Consider the following 14,786-nt stretch of genomic DNA (forward strand, 5'->3'; position numbering starts at 1 on the left):
GTCGCGCTTTACGGCGAGATCGTGTGCCACCTTTCCCCCAGTTCCGCAACCCCCATTGAGAGGCGTGCCTCGGGATTTCACTACTACCGCTACTATCATACCACCCTGTTAGTCGCGTGTTTCGCGGAAACTTAATTGTCCCTGCTGTCGCCTTTTGATATCACTAAAGCGGTGCGTACAGTAGACAATTGGGCCCCGGGATCGTGCAGGCTGTGAACACCCTACTACTATCCGCAACACACAACACACTGTACATACTATTTATTTGTAATTTTACTACCGACAGTTGGCTGGAATTTGCTAATCTTATTTATTTATTATGTCGAGGTATGTTTTTTTATTATTTGTGATTATGCGTGTGTGATTCTAACTAACTAACGTTCTAGGCTTGATCGACTGGTTCTGTATGTTCCCGTATCATGGTTCATTGTTCATGGTTCTTGATTATTGATTTCATGGTTCATTGTTCATGGTTCCCGATCCGTGGTTCCATAGTTCATGGGTTCCTGATTCTTGATCCCATAGTTTCATGGTCCAATAGTGTTGTTTTTGGGATTGATTTCGCTAACTTGGTGCGTATAGACTACTGGACACTGGGTCCTCCTCGTTCGTTAGGAACACTGCTGCCGACCAGCTGGCCGACGTTCAAAAGAACCACCCAGAAGATCTGCTAAACCTGCTGAGCAGGGTTTTTCCATACCTCAAGTCTATCAAATGGGACACTAGAATCGCCTCGGCAAGGGCAATTGGCGGCATCGTCGCTAATGCGGCAAGATGGGATCCCAATGAAGACGACCCGAAAATAGAAGAGCTCGAAGAGGAAGTCAAACCGGACCCCGATGTCAAATCTGAACCAATGGACGTTGATATCAAGCGAGAAAACGACGACGACACACTCCGAAACGGAAACTCGTTTAATGAGCCAGATGACCGCCTTTCGTTCGCTAAACTTGATCTCACAAACGTGCTGAAAAACGGCAAAAAGCTGCTGGGCTCGGCCGGAAAGGAATATGACGATCCGTTTGCTGATTTAGACCCCGTCGAGAAGTTGCGGCGCCAGAAGAGCAGCCTCAAGAAGACACTAGGGTTGGGCAGCGAGTACGTAGACGATGACTTGCTCAACGACGCCGACGTGGCGTCTGCTATCAAGACCAGGTCCTCCAGCCCTGCTCCTCCTACTCAGGTTCCTACGCCCCCCGCCACGGGCACTACTACTTCTACTACTAACAACAACAACAGCTCAGATTCTAAACCTGATCTCGAGCCTACTAAATCGCAGTCCCCGCCGCCACAACAATCTCAGCCACAGCCTACTCCGGCCCAAAATGCGCGAATGCGGGCCCTGGCCAAGCGGCGGGCCAAATATGACGCCAAGAACGCTAGCAATAAAGTGCGGATTGTCGACCTCTCCTCGAGCTCTGCATCGCGTAAAATGGACAAGGAACAGCCGGGCCTCGCGGCTCCGCCAAAAGAAGCCAAGGAGGAATTCGACATCACGGCTCAGGGCCATAATGATAAGGTTGTTGTTGAGCACAAGGCGCCACCAATCTCGCAGCTGGTCGCAAAAAGTGCCAGCGCTGGACGCATGTGGCCGTTCGAAGGCTTATGTGAGCTGCTCATGGTTGACTTGTTTGATCAGTCGTGGGAAACGCGTCACGGCGCGGCGCTGGGGCTTCGAGAGGTGATTAAAGTTCACGGGGCCGGGGCCGGCCGAATTATGGGCAAAACGAGATCTGAAAATGACAAGCTCAACTCACAATGGCTCGAAGATCTGGCCTGCCGACTGTGCTGTATTTTCGCCCTGGACCGGTTTGGCGACTTCGTTTCTGATCAGGTCGTAGCCCCAGTCAGAGAATCGTCTGCCCAAACCCTAGGTGCTCTTCTCCTCCATCTTCCGGAGCCACTCATCTTTTCGACTTTCGACACCCTGCGTCGACTGGTCCTGCAAAAGGATGTAGGCTTGGAGTTCCCTCTCTGGGAGGCTTGCCACGGCGGCATGCTTGGACTACGGTACCTTGTGTCAGTGAGAACAGACGTTTTGGTGAGCGATGTAAAGTACTTTGATGGTCTTATTGAGTGCATTTTGCATGGCTTGCAGCAATCAGACGACGATGTTCAAGCCATGAGTGCGGCGGCGCTGATCCCGATTGCCTCGCAGTTTGTTTCTCAGCGCACTGAATTCATTGGCAATCTGCTCGACGTCATTTGGGACTGTTTAGGCGACTTGAAGGACGACCTGAGCGCGTCTATCGGCAATGTCATGGACCTGCTTGCCAAGCTTTGCGGGTTCCCAGTGGTCCTGGAGATTATGCGCGAGTCGTCGAGAACCGAGCCAAATAGAAGCTTGATCCAGCTAGTGCCGCGGCTTTATCCGTTCCTTCGACACTCCATTTCGAACGTGCGAAAGGCAGTGCTCAGAGCCATTGAAACGTTTTTGGATATGGAAGGCACGGCCGCTCGAGAATGGATCACGGGGCGCATGCTGCGACTTATTTTCCAGAACTTGCTAGTCGAGCAAAACCAGTCAGTGCTGGAACTTTCGCTGCAGGTGTGGAATAAAGTCCTCGATGTCCTGGTTCGTAACAATGATCGGTTTGATGTCATTTTCGGCAACCACATTACTCCTCTGATGACACTCATTATGACTCCAATTGGTGCGGCAAGGCACTGCTACAAGATGGATCCCAAGCTGTTTATCAGGCCATCTGGAGCAACTTATGGGCCGTTGGAGAACGAAAAGAAACGGAAACGGGCTAAGAGCTTGGATAATAGCACATCTTCCATCCCTGCCTCTCTCCATGTTAACATTGACAACCCCATGTTCCTTGGTGACGTTATGTTGGTTGGATACTCGGTATTCCTGCGCACAAAGATCGCCGGCGCCCAGGGTCTAGGCAGAGCCATCTCGCTACTCAGCAATGAACAGCTCGAAGAGCTGAAGGAACCCCTTTCCGAGTACTTGAACTCTTCATTCTCTACGCAGCGACTCACGGCAGCTCTCATTCTCGAAGAGTATGGCAAAAACTCTGGTAGCAACCCTAATAAGGAATTTGCCCTCCACTTCAAGGATCAGTTGATGAAGCTGCTTACTACCGACGTTGAGCCAATGTACAGGGACTTGACTCCTTACCTCAAGGCGGTGCGAACGCAGTGTCAGGCGCTGTTTAGCGTTTTCGTGGACAATGCCAAGCTGTCGCGGAGCAAGTTGCCCCAGATCGCGGTTGTCGTCCAGGGTGAGGCTGATGCGGGACCCGATGCATTCAGTCTGGAAACGGCGGAAAAGATTGCGTATGAGACTTACGACAAGTTGAAAAAGGGCCTTTCTACCAGCTACCGAATCACTGCGTCTCAGTCTCTTTCTGATGCACACCGAAATCTTGCGCATGCTATTGATGAGGCAAAGGACGCTAGGACTTGCCGCCAGGTCAGTATCCTCGCTTCTGCGGCTGCTGCATACATGTCCATGGTTGAACTTCCCAAGAAGCTCAATCCAATCATTAGGAGCCTCATGGAGAGCGTTAAGGCTGAAGAGAACATTGAGCTGCAAACGCGAACTTCGGCTTCGGTGGCGAACATGGTGGTTAGATTCTTGGACGAAGGAAAGGGCAACGCTGCAGATAAGGTTGTCAAGAATCTCAGTGCCTTCCTATGCGTCGATACGTCTGAAGTTCCAGAGTTCCATCCAAATGAGCGATTCGAGGATATCATCCTGTCGCTGCGAAAGGAGGAGTCGAGGAGCGATGCTGCAGATGAAGCTCTACACCAGCGTATGGTGCGCGCGGCCAAGATCAAGCGTCAGGGCGCGGATATGGCCCTGCGAGAGCTCAGTAAGATTTACGGCCCTGAGCTGTTTAGCAAGGTGCCGAAGCTAAAGCAGTGTATGCTGTCTGCACTGGAGTATCTCAAGCCTGAGAGCTCTTTGCCAGAAGACATTAAGGATCCGAACAACACTGTCGGTCAGGATATCATTGACGGCTTGTCTACTATTCGGGCCCTCTTGCCTCACTTGCATACGGACCTTCATTCGCAGTTTTTGCCGCACTTCCCTCTTATCCAGCAAACGCTCAAGTCGCAGTACTCTGTTCTTCGATACACTGCAGCCAAGTGTTATGCGACAATCTGCAAAGTTATGCCTGTTGAGGGCATTAGCTCGCTGGTTGAAAATATCTTGCCAATGGTCAATAACGCGCTTGACCTCCATTCTCGACAGGGTGCAATCGAGTGCATTTATCATCTCTCGGCGACAATGGGGGTTGATATTTTGCCCTACGTCGTGTTCTTGATTGTTCCAGTCCTGGGACGGATGAGCGACGCCGACCGCGACGTGCGTCTCATCGCAACGACGACATTTGCGTCGATTATCAAGCTGGTACCGCTGGAGTCTGGTATCCCTGATCCGCCAGGCATGTCTCAGAAACTCCTCGAGGGCCGAGACAGAGAGCGTGAGTTCATCTCCCAGATGCTTGATGTCAGCAAGATTAAGGCGTTCAAGTTGCCCGTGGCAATCAAGGCTGATTTGCGAAAGTACCAACAGGAAGGTGTCAACTGGTTGGCGTTCCTCAACAAGTACCATCTCCATGGTGTTTTGTGTGACGATATGGGTCTCGGAAAGACATTACAGACTATTTGCATTGTCGCTAGTGACCACCATTTGAGGGCTGAGGAGCACGCTAAGACTGGATCTCCCGAGACGAGACGGCTGCCTTCGCTCGTGGTTTGCCCACCGTCGCTCACCGGTCACTGGCAGCATGAATTGAAGACTTATGCCCCATTCATCAATGTTCTCGTGTATGTGGGATCGCCATCCGTGCGACAGGTGTACTCGAACAAGTTTATGAAGTACGATATGGTTGTCACGTCTTACGATATTGCCCGGAACGACGCTACGCTGATTGCCGCGCAGAATTGGAACTACTGTGTATTGGACGAGGGCCACATTATCAAGAATGCGGCTTCGAAGCTCACGCGGGCCGTGAAAACTTTCAACGCTAACCATCGGCTGATTCTCACCGGTACGCCGATCCAGAATAATGTGCTTGAACTGTGGTCTCTGTTTGACTTCCTCATGCCCGGGTTCTTGGGCACTGAGAAGGTGTTCAATGAGCGGTTTGCCAAGCCGATTGCGGCCAGTCGAAACTCCAAGTCTTCCGACAAGGACCAAGAGGCTGGCGCACTTGCGCTAGAGGCATTGCATAAGCAAGTTCTGCCATTCTTGCTACGTCGACTCAAGGAGGATGTCCTATCGGATTTGCCACCAAAGATTATCCAGGACTACTACTGCGAGTTGAGCGAGCTGCAGAAGCGACTCTACGAGAACTTTGCTAAGAAGCAGAAGACAACTGTAGCGCACGATGTCGCCGACCCCAAGAATAAGGAGAAGAAACAGCACATTTTCCAGGCGCTTCAGTACATGAGAAAGCTTTGCAATCATCCTGCCCTTGTACTCAACCCGAAGCATCCGCAATACGAAAAGGTTATGCGAGACTTGCAAGCGCGAAAACAATCGCTGCGTGACATTACCCACGCGCCGAAGCTCCAGGCGTTGCAGACTTTGCTTAACGACTGTGGCATAGGCTTGCCTACGGCTACAGGATCTGCGAGCCAGCTCACCACTGGGGTTACCAGTCAGCACCGTGCGCTTATTTTCTGCCAGCTCAAGGACATGCTTGATATGGTTGAGAACGACCTCCTCAAGACACTTATGCCGAATGTGTCGTATATGCGTCTCGACGGGTCTACTGAAGCCAAGAAACGCCATGACATTGTTCAGCAGTTCAACGGCGATCCATCAATTGACGTACTGCTGCTGACTACCCACGTTGGTGGTCTGGGCCTCAACTTGACTGGTGCGGATACGGTTATCTTTGTTGAGCACGACTGGAACCCGATGAATGATCTGCAGGCTATGGATCGAGCGCACCGAATTGGCCAGAAGAAGGTGGTCAATGTGTATCGACTGATTACGCGAAATACCCTTGAAGAGAAAATCATGGGTCTCCAAAAGTTCAAGCTTAATATTGCATCCACCATTATTAATCAGCAGAACTCGGGCTTAGCTTCGATGGACACCGATCAGCTTCTTGACTTGTTTGATGTTCCTGATGTGGAAGCTCTTAGCCAGAACGCAGGGACTGCTGCCGCCGAGGAGGAAACAGGATTGGACGCTACGGGACAGCTCAAGGGCCCTGGAAGCAAAGCCATTACCGAGATTGGCGAACTGTGGGACGAAAAGGAGTACGAGGAAGAGTACAATTTGGATTCCTTCATTCAGGGTTTACGAGAGTAGACGCATTTGTATTTATTGTGTTTAAAGAATTGATATTTTTGCTAATTAGAATTACATATGCACTCTAAAGTAAGGGATCGAAGTCCCGTACAGTAGTGGAGTAGCCCTAGAGCTTGTAGTATAATCACCCAATAAAATAGCCTGGGCTCTCTATAAGAATACTCTCAAATCGTCTCTGCTCGAAACCGAGTCTCTTGTTAAGTCCGATAACAGTAGAATCAGTTCGAGTACGAAAGAGATATCGAATTGCCCGGTAATATTGGCAATTGCACCGAATATGATGCGTACCAAATTGCTTGATTCATTTAAGAAAAATTAAGTTGGGGGATCAAATTTACGGTACATGCGATGCTATGCCAAGACTCTCGGCGACGATTTTGAGTCTGGTCTCACCAATACGACTAGACTTATCGACACCATCAATACGTGAACCGGTAAAGAGATGATCAAAGATATTTGATTATATTTCCACATTTGCAAGAATGGGTGTTCCTTGAGTAGCGCATAGAGTCTGGGCGGAATTAAAGAGATTCAGGAAGTGCCTGGTATAACAACGTATTATGCCATGGAGAGTCTTGTTATCCAGTGCAGTGACACGCATGTACGGAGAAGCGTAATGTCGCAGTCCACTACATGTACAGATCGTCTGTCAGTCAACTACCTATGTAATTCCGTATCAAAGTAGACCATAAAAAATCTATGCAATTGCTTGTATCCTGTGGCCCAGCAAGGCGATGGCTAATCCCCGATTATTCTCCATACTCTCATGGGGTGGCCAGACACGGTATAAATAAAATTGAGATCTTCTTGACATTTCCTTCATATCAAAATAGTCCTACGACGGTTTCCAAGCTTTCTGCCACTCCAACAGCATCATCCTCCTGCTCCAAGAAGCAAGTTAAGAGATCAGATTAGCTTTCAATGTTCTAAATTGCTAATTTTTATTCCCTATTTCTATTTTATTCGTCGATGCTATTAATATTACCCGGTATCTCCTCAAAAGTAGGCTATTCAATTAATGGCTTGAAACTGCGGGTAGTACTTGAAGGGGGTGAGGGGCCCCAGTCCCTCATTATTATATCATTGTGGTATAGCTATAACCAGGGAAAGAACACATCGAAATTCTTGACAATATTATCCCATTGAAATGCTCTAGCCAGCAAGAATTCTATAACATACCGTTATAAAATGAGTTATCTGAGCTTGTTAAAGGCATTGTCTATCAGTGTTGACGGCAACAATGCAAGGAAAGAATTAATATTTTTGCTAATTAGAATTACATACACACGCTCTAAAGAAACCCCCTTACAGCTGTGAAATAGACATACAGCTGTAGAATAGACGTACAGCTGTGGAATAGCCGTAAAGCTGTGGAATAATCGTAAAGCTGTGGAATAGCCGTAAAGCTGCGGAATAACCGTAAAGCTGTGGAATAACCGTAAAGCTGTGGAATAACCGTAAAGCTGTGGAATAACCGTAAAGCTGTGGAATAACCGTAAAGCTGTGGAATAACCGTAAAGCTGTGGAGGTTACTCGTGGTATCTATAGTCGCCAATAACAAATGGCCTGTTAGGAAGACGTCCAGGCACCGGCATGAGTACCTTCATGTATTTCTTTGTGTCATCAGCTTCAACGACATGCACATAACCCAACACTTCAGACTGGACAAGGGTATCAATTGAATCACCGGGGTTAGCGTTGAGGACGGCCATGACACAATTCTGAAGAATGGTAGACGGCTCCAGCTTGACCAGGTATTCGTTTTCAGCATCCGCTGTCTTCTCCTTTGGCTTTTCCTGCTCTTCCTCCAGCACGTTTCCCTCTCCAGCAGGAAGGACCGAGAGGTTATTTACGTCACTGTGCTCTGCAACCCGGTATACGGTGATTACCGAGTAGCTCACAGTAACGGTGTAAGGCGCAAGTAGTTGTTTAGGCGATCCATAGAAATACTCCTGGATTGATCTCGACTGGAGCTGACGAAGGTACGCAGCAGTGCGGTCGACGGCTCCTCCACTTTTGGGCACCTTGAGCACAGTCACTGCTCGCTTGGTTGATTTGCTAAATTTCTTGCTCATTTCCGAATACAACCGCTCCTGGCCGACGACAACAATTACATTAACGTCAAAATCGGCCACAATGCTGGAAATTGTACTGTATCCCTGCTCCTTTTCGTCAATTAGGCCAGTACCTGGAGTGTCAATAACAATGCCCGAGCCACGGACCCGCTTGTCGTTGGCCATTCGCGCAGCCACACCCAGTGCTAGCCGGGAGATCATTTTCTTATAGTACCGCTTGTTCTTGGTCGGGTTGTCCAGGCCGTAGAAATACACGAGGGGATTCTTGGGGTGCAGCAATGCTGGACCGTTCATCTGCGAGACACCCCAGCCAGAAACGTCTTCGACATCAAGGATATCTGAAATTGGCGCAGCAGAGAGTCCTCCGGGTGTCGAAAAGACGCCTTCGGTGGGATCCAAGTTGACATACACTGGGTATCTCTGCGAGGGGCCCTTATTGGCGTAGGAACAGAGAATTTTACACAGGCTAGTCTTGCCTGAGTCAGGTGGGCCTAGCACTAGCACGTTTGGAGGCTTGTGCTGACACCTTTGGGACTCCAATGCGAAATGGAGGTTCGCGTAGGTCGTCATTGGAGTCTCATCAGAGGTGTATTCGGACAGATCGTCCGACTTGGAGCATGTATATTCTATAGTGGCCCCATGCCAGCTGAACACAGCGGCTTTGGTTCCTATGAAAGTGAAGTCATTACCCACGGGCAATTCAGTTCCAAAAATCTCTGCAGTACCAGTTTTCAGCTACCAACTGTTAGCCTTCTACTCTTGTTCTTCTTCATTCGTGGATAACTCACCCTTAGCACAAGTTTAGCGGTTGCTTCGACTTCAAAACGCCATTCACTTCCTGGTTCTAGATTGACTGTCTGAGCATTTTGATCTGACTGGCAATACGAAGAGTTAGAACATATTATATTATAAAAAAAGATCATTCAGATATATACACTGCCATAGCATCTGGCAGTATTTCACTTTACGAATGGGAGAAGGCCATACCTCACTAGTCACATTGAGTCCCGGTAGCGGAATCGACATGTCTACGAATAAAAATGCTTCTAGTTTAATAGGGGATGCGATTTCTTGGGGGATTAAAAGATGGTGAAGCGACAAATCGACAAATTTCAGTCGGACCAAAAGTCCCAAACACCTACGATCACCAACCACCTCAAATATCGCGACAAACTAAATCGCCGAAATCGAATGTCGTCTTTAGAGCAGCAAGCGGCGAGTCGCAAGGAAAGGCTGGCCCAGCTGCGCGGTCTCAAACGCCGGTCGGAGCAGGATGCCACACCTGCCACTTCAAACGACAAGGAGAGCTCTGTATCGCTCAAGTCGCGCAACTTTGATCCCGAGACCCGGAGCGCGAAGCTTGGGTTTGACGAGCCTCCAGTGCTGCGACAGGGCGACAATGAAACAGTGGAGGTGGTTGCTGAGGAGCTACAACAGCAGGCACTGGATAAGCTTGTCCAGCAGACGTCGGCCAACACCAAATTGCGGCTAGAGGACCTAAAACCGAAAAGTGCAGCATGGGACTTGAAACGAGACCTCGAATCGAAGCTAGCGGTTCTTGAGGGTCGTACTGATAATGAGATTGCCCGATTGGTGCGGCTCAAGGTGTTGGAAGCGCGCAACCGGGCCGGAGACGAAGATTAATTATTATTATTAGCACCTTGGGTCACATCTCGGGTAGCTGGAACCCTCCTACGTTTGATGATTTATGGTTGATGTAAGGGAGTCGCGAGTAGCACAAGTTTCACTGATTTGCTGTTTGCTACTACTATTATTACTGCTACACTAGTAGTACTTCTACTACCTACTACTACATGTACTATCAATGGGGGTGTGGTATTATGAAACGGTTTCTTCGCGTGCTGTGTATGTGTTGCCACCTGGTTGGTACTACTACAGACTATTGTCAATGTTGGTATACATATGATTATGGTATTATTGGCCAATTGACAATAGCTCCCTTCGTCATTGAACAGAAAGTGCATGTATAGAGATATCCTGGTTGTCTACCGAGGCGTCGAAATAACATAGACTAAAACAAAGAGAAATAAAAACATTCGATATACTCCATTCAATGTCCCTTTAACTATAACCGTCGCATCATCGACCTCACCACCGGAATAAAAAGCTGTCAATTCTCATTATAGCATGCAGTCGATGATCGGCAGGGCTGGGCTCGAGATGGTCCGACCATGGAAGGCAGTACCGCGCGCGCAAGCGAACTCTCGGGCCAGGTAGGCTGGGCCTCCTTATCACGCCGCCTGTTTCAACACTTCAAAGGGGGGGCTGGGGAACGGTCAAACGTGAGACCAAGAAAAAAAAACGGGACGGGTGTAGTCATTGCGGGTATTGTCTTTTGAGCCATTTTGAATTGTTTGGAGTCTTCGGTGTTGGAAGATGAAGCTCTGGGGGGAAGATCGGCGATCTTGTTTGAGAGCACTGGGGAGATGTATCATGTGCGGCTCATGGAAGGCAGACCGACGCCTTACCCTTCTTAGAAGGAAGTAATGTACTTTTTGAGAACAGTTAGGTCTACGCGAAATTGCAATAGAAGAAGAATGGGATTGAATATGAGTACATGCTGAAACTATTTTTTGAGCGTAGTAGCAGCACTTGTTTTCTTTTCCACCAGACAGTTCATATAACGCCAATGTTTCAGCCTGATTCAATAGGATAACCCAAGATCCGGCCACGAAATATCTGGTCTAAAGGATGCCCTGAGTTGGCTATAGTATGAAGGAATAATATATAAATAGAGGGTCCAGGCTCCATGGGTCGTTTGACAGCTCGTCGCGAACAATTGACACTCTTTTTTCCAAGTCCTTTGACACTCTTGTACACTACCTTTAGAGTAATACCAATAATGAAGCTGTCAATTGTAAGCAGCTGTATACTGGCATTGGCCCAGAGCGGAGCTCTGGCCCTTGATGTCAATACTAATAGTCAGTCGTCGGTCCAAGCCGCTCAGAAACAGATTGTAAATGGCATCATGAGCTACTCCAATGGCGATGGTACATTCAAAGAACCCTACTATTGGTGGGAGTACGGGGTGACCTGGAAGTCGCTCATTGATTTTGCATTCTACGCAAGGACCAATGCCTACACTTCTGAGATGCAGAACGCTCTGGCAAGCCAAGCGGGCTCCCAGAACAACTACCTCCCTAGCTGGATGGTCAACCAAATGGGCAACGACGACGAAGGATTCTGGGGCCTTGCAGCAGTTACCGCTGCTGAGAGAGGCATGCCTGCCGAAAATGGCTCTCCTAGCTGGCTGGCCTATGCTCAGAACGTTTATAACGAACTGTCGAGTCGATGGGATACCCAAACGTGTTCCGGAGGTCTTCGATGGCAGATTAATGAGTCGCAAACAGGGTACGACTACAAGAACTCCGTCACCAATGGCTGTCTATTCAATCTCGCGGCCCGTCTGGCACGCATAAACCGAGGCAACAGCCAGTACACCAACATGTGTGAACAGATCTGGGACTGGATTACGAAAGTCGGGTATATCACCGAGATCGATGGCGGTCTGGGTGTCTACGACGGGGCCCACGTCGAATCAGGATGCACAGACATTGATAAGGACGAGTGGACCTATAACTCGGGGCTCTACCTGGCAGGCAGCGCCGTGCTTTACCAGGTTACTGGCGATGAGGAGTGGCTCGACCGAGCAAAGCAGCTGTGGTCGCGAGGAAGCTCCATCTTTTTTGACGGAGACATCATGATTGAAAAGGTCTGTGAGTCTAGCGGTAGCTGCAATACTGACCAGCAGTTCTTCAAGGGCATTTACGCCAACTTCCTTTCTATTGCTGCTAAGGCGGCGCCCGAGTTGAGCGGTGAGATTATGGCCAAGCTTCAAGCTACGGCCCAGAAAGTGGCAGCATCGTGCTCTGGAGGGTCTGACGGTAGCACCTGCGGCTTCAGCTGGACTAGTGGCAACTACGACGGCAAAGCGGGCCTTGGAGAGCAGGTGAATGCCCTTCAAGTCTTTAACGCCATCCAGCCACTGGGCGATTCATCCCCAGCCCCAAACTCTTCACCCTCCCCTTCGAAGCCTACCCCTGCTTCAAACCGACCTGCTACTAAAGCAGCTCCAGCGACCACAACGTATGTTGAGAATGGGGACATCGTCATCGAGACTGTCCATGTCCAGTATACGACAACCATCTACGGATAAAAAAAACCCAATTTGTGATTTTAAGGCAGGATAGAATGTATTTTAATAATTGAACGTTTTCTAATGAATCTCCTCCGCGTAGCGGAGCCCCCAGGGGGGTCTGGGGGGACTGGTCCCCCCATGAACACTGGGTTCGATTAACCCCCCGTGTCTCAGCGCAGGGTATGTACAATGACCGTAGATTAGAAAATAGATATATAGTTAGCTCTCGTGCCATGGTAAGGTGAAGCCCTCGTAGAAGTAGATGAGGGAAAAGACGACGAATGCGGCGGCACCGCCGAGCGTGACATGGCGCATGGAGATTTTGGTGGCAAGCAATCGACCGCCAACGACGGCGGCACCGGTGCAGATTGCATGGCCTGCAATGGCTCCGACAATGACAAACCAGTAGTCAGAGCCGGCGGCCATGGCGATAGTGGCCACCTGAGACCGGTCGCCCCACTCACCAAGGAAAGTCATGACAAACACTTGAACCCAGACTGGGGAGAGCACGAGCGAGGCCAGGTTGGACACCCCTTCGACGAATTGGGCCCATGAGAAGCCACCGCCGTTCTTACGAGAGCGCAAGGTGTAGAGCGAACCGGAGTCATTCTCGAGACCATCCTGGGAGAGCCGTGGCGAAGAATTGGCCCTCTTGAGAGGCTTTTCGCGCAGGCCACTTTCAAGATCGCGGTCGCGGTTAACGATTTCGTTGGCCTCGATCTCGTGCTCGACTTCCTCCATTTCCTCCTCAACACCAACACCAGGCTTCATTTCGAGACCCTCTCGGAACAGACGCACACCAAACACGATAAAGAGCACCGCTGCCAGCAGACTAGTGGCCTTTTTCGGGAGAAACGCCGGTAGGGCGTGGCCCAGAAACGCCGACAGAATCGACATAACAATAAGAGAGCTCAGCGCCGCTGTGAACACGGTCCATCTAGCGTGTTTCATAGCCATGAGCGCTGCAATCAAAAAGGTCTTGTCACCAATCTCCGAGAACAGAATCATACTAAACGACATGGTGAACGAATGCAGTGCCGACTGGCCCGTTTTGTTTCCGGCGGAAGAGGCCTTTCCTGGCTTCTTCTCAATGTTAGAGAAGGCCTCGCTTGTTGAGCCAAGGCTACTGTGCAGAGGCGTGTTGGGCGTGTCCTCAGAGCCCGCTTGAGGAGCCGCAACATCACTAGCAGCCTTGTCTGTCGCCTTTTTGGGGTCCTTTTCCTTCTCCGAGCCTCCAATATTGTTGGGATCGTAGTCGTTGACTACGACAGAGTGTCCCTTGGAAGACTTTTCCACGACGGCCGAGGAGTCCTCGCTACTGAGGCTTTCCGTATCTGGCACATCGATTTGCTGGCTGTTAATCTTAGGCGGTGAGATAGTGTAGCTATCCCCTCCGTCGAGGAGTTCACTGTGACCCGCGTTGTCTTTAGGAGCTGTCTTGATGAAATTGTCCGACTCCTGGAGAGCTGCTGCCTCCTTGGAGTCCGGGTGGATAATTTCAGTGCCCTTGGAAAGGTCCGATCTCGAGTCGGCCCATGCCAAGTCTAGCGCGAAAGCCAGCGCAGCGATCTTAATGACGAGTGTCTCTGGCTTCATCGCAAAACGTTAAAACTTGGGGAAAAGTCTCGAAACAAAAAAAAGAGCGATATCAACCTCCTTTTAATATAGTTTATCCGAAGGAGTGGAGGAGACTAATGTGATGTGATGTGATATCCGCTCACTCTCCTGTGCACACGTATATTTTTCCTTTTCGGCAGGCGGTGCAGAGCCAAAAGTTGGGAGCGGCGTTGCAGCGGCGGGATCCGTGCGGCTCAACGGCACACTGAACAACGATTATTTTTGGCTTTATGGAAAAAAGTGCTTTCGTTGGGGAGATTTATATATCTCTCAGGGACAAGCAGAGGGGAGGGTTTGGCGATTTTGTCACAGTTCAATTAGTAGTGGTTGGAATTGTGGCCCCACATAACTACTGCAAGTCCCCCCTGTTGGTGATCCACTCTGGACCAAAGGGCGCTACGTTCTACGATTGGGTGGAATCTAGGCAATTGGTTGTCGGGATCAGCCCGGGGTCTACGAAATACGTCTATCTACGCAATCTAAAGCTTTAAAGCCCCTCGTTCGGTGGTCCTGTGGCGCAGAGTTCAATACGCTACCGGCTCAATGTAGTGCGATGCAGGTTGGAGGGCAACGTGGTGGATCAAAGCGTTGTCAGCGGTCCGCCGCCGCCGCCGGAAAGGCGCGCGAGCACGCATGTTGGGAGCAAAAA

The 14,786-nt window shown here is 49.8% G+C and overlaps 5 protein-coding genes across 5 annotated transcripts; 3 read left to right on the forward strand and 2 right to left on the reverse strand.

The window, feature by feature from the left end:
- Positions 1-319: 319 nt before the first annotated feature.
- Positions 320-6,286, forward strand: MOT1 (DNA-binding ATPase; the record flags this gene model as incomplete). The annotated part of the gene is made up of 3 exons (XM_076681989.1): positions 320-327; positions 387-404; positions 583-6,286. 3 exons carry the CDS (start codon positions 320-322, stop codon positions 6,284-6,286), a joined length of 5,730 nt encoding a protein of 1,909 aa, XP_076543946.1.
- Positions 6,287-7,815: 1,529 nt separating this feature from the next.
- On the reverse strand, positions 7,816-9,387 carry CLP1 (cleavage polyadenylation factor subunit CLP1; the record flags this gene model as incomplete). Its single annotated transcript, XM_076681990.1, has 3 exons — positions 7,816-9,096; positions 9,150-9,236; positions 9,349-9,387. The coding sequence occupies 3 exons, from the start codon at positions 9,385-9,387 to the stop codon at positions 7,816-7,818; spliced, it is 1,407 nt and encodes a 468-aa protein (XP_076543947.1).
- A 165-nt stretch (positions 9,388-9,552) lies between these two features.
- Positions 9,553-10,005, forward strand: TRVA0_001S07426 (CCDC12/cwf18 family protein; the record flags this gene model as incomplete). The annotated part of the gene is made up of 1 exon (XM_076681991.1): positions 9,553-10,005. The coding sequence occupies one exon, from the start codon at positions 9,553-9,555 to the stop codon at positions 10,003-10,005; it is 453 nt and encodes a 150-aa protein (XP_076543948.1).
- A 1,219-nt stretch (positions 10,006-11,224) lies between these two features.
- DCW1 (glycoside hydrolase family 76 protein) lies at positions 11,225-12,538 on the forward strand (the record flags this gene model as incomplete). The annotated part of the gene is made up of 1 exon (XM_076681992.1): positions 11,225-12,538. The coding sequence occupies one exon, from the start codon at positions 11,225-11,227 to the stop codon at positions 12,536-12,538; it is 1,314 nt and encodes a 437-aa protein (XP_076543949.1).
- Positions 12,539-12,739: 201 nt separating this feature from the next.
- On the reverse strand, positions 12,740-14,116 carry GDT1 (putative ribosome biosynthesis protein GDT1; the record flags this gene model as incomplete). The annotated part of the gene is made up of 1 exon (XM_076681993.1): positions 12,740-14,116. One exon carries the CDS (start codon positions 14,114-14,116, stop codon positions 12,740-12,742), a length of 1,377 nt encoding a protein of 458 aa, XP_076543950.1.
- Between the last annotated feature and the right edge of the window lie 670 nt (positions 14,117-14,786).

This window comes from Trichomonascus vanleenenianus, assembly GCF_965637985.1.
Source record: "Trichomonascus vanleenenianus strain CLIB 3782 genome assembly, contig: TRVA0_001S, whole genome shotgun sequence".
Taxonomy (NCBI): domain Eukaryota; kingdom Fungi; phylum Ascomycota; class Dipodascomycetes; order Dipodascales; family Trichomonascaceae; genus Blastobotrys; species Blastobotrys vanleenenianus.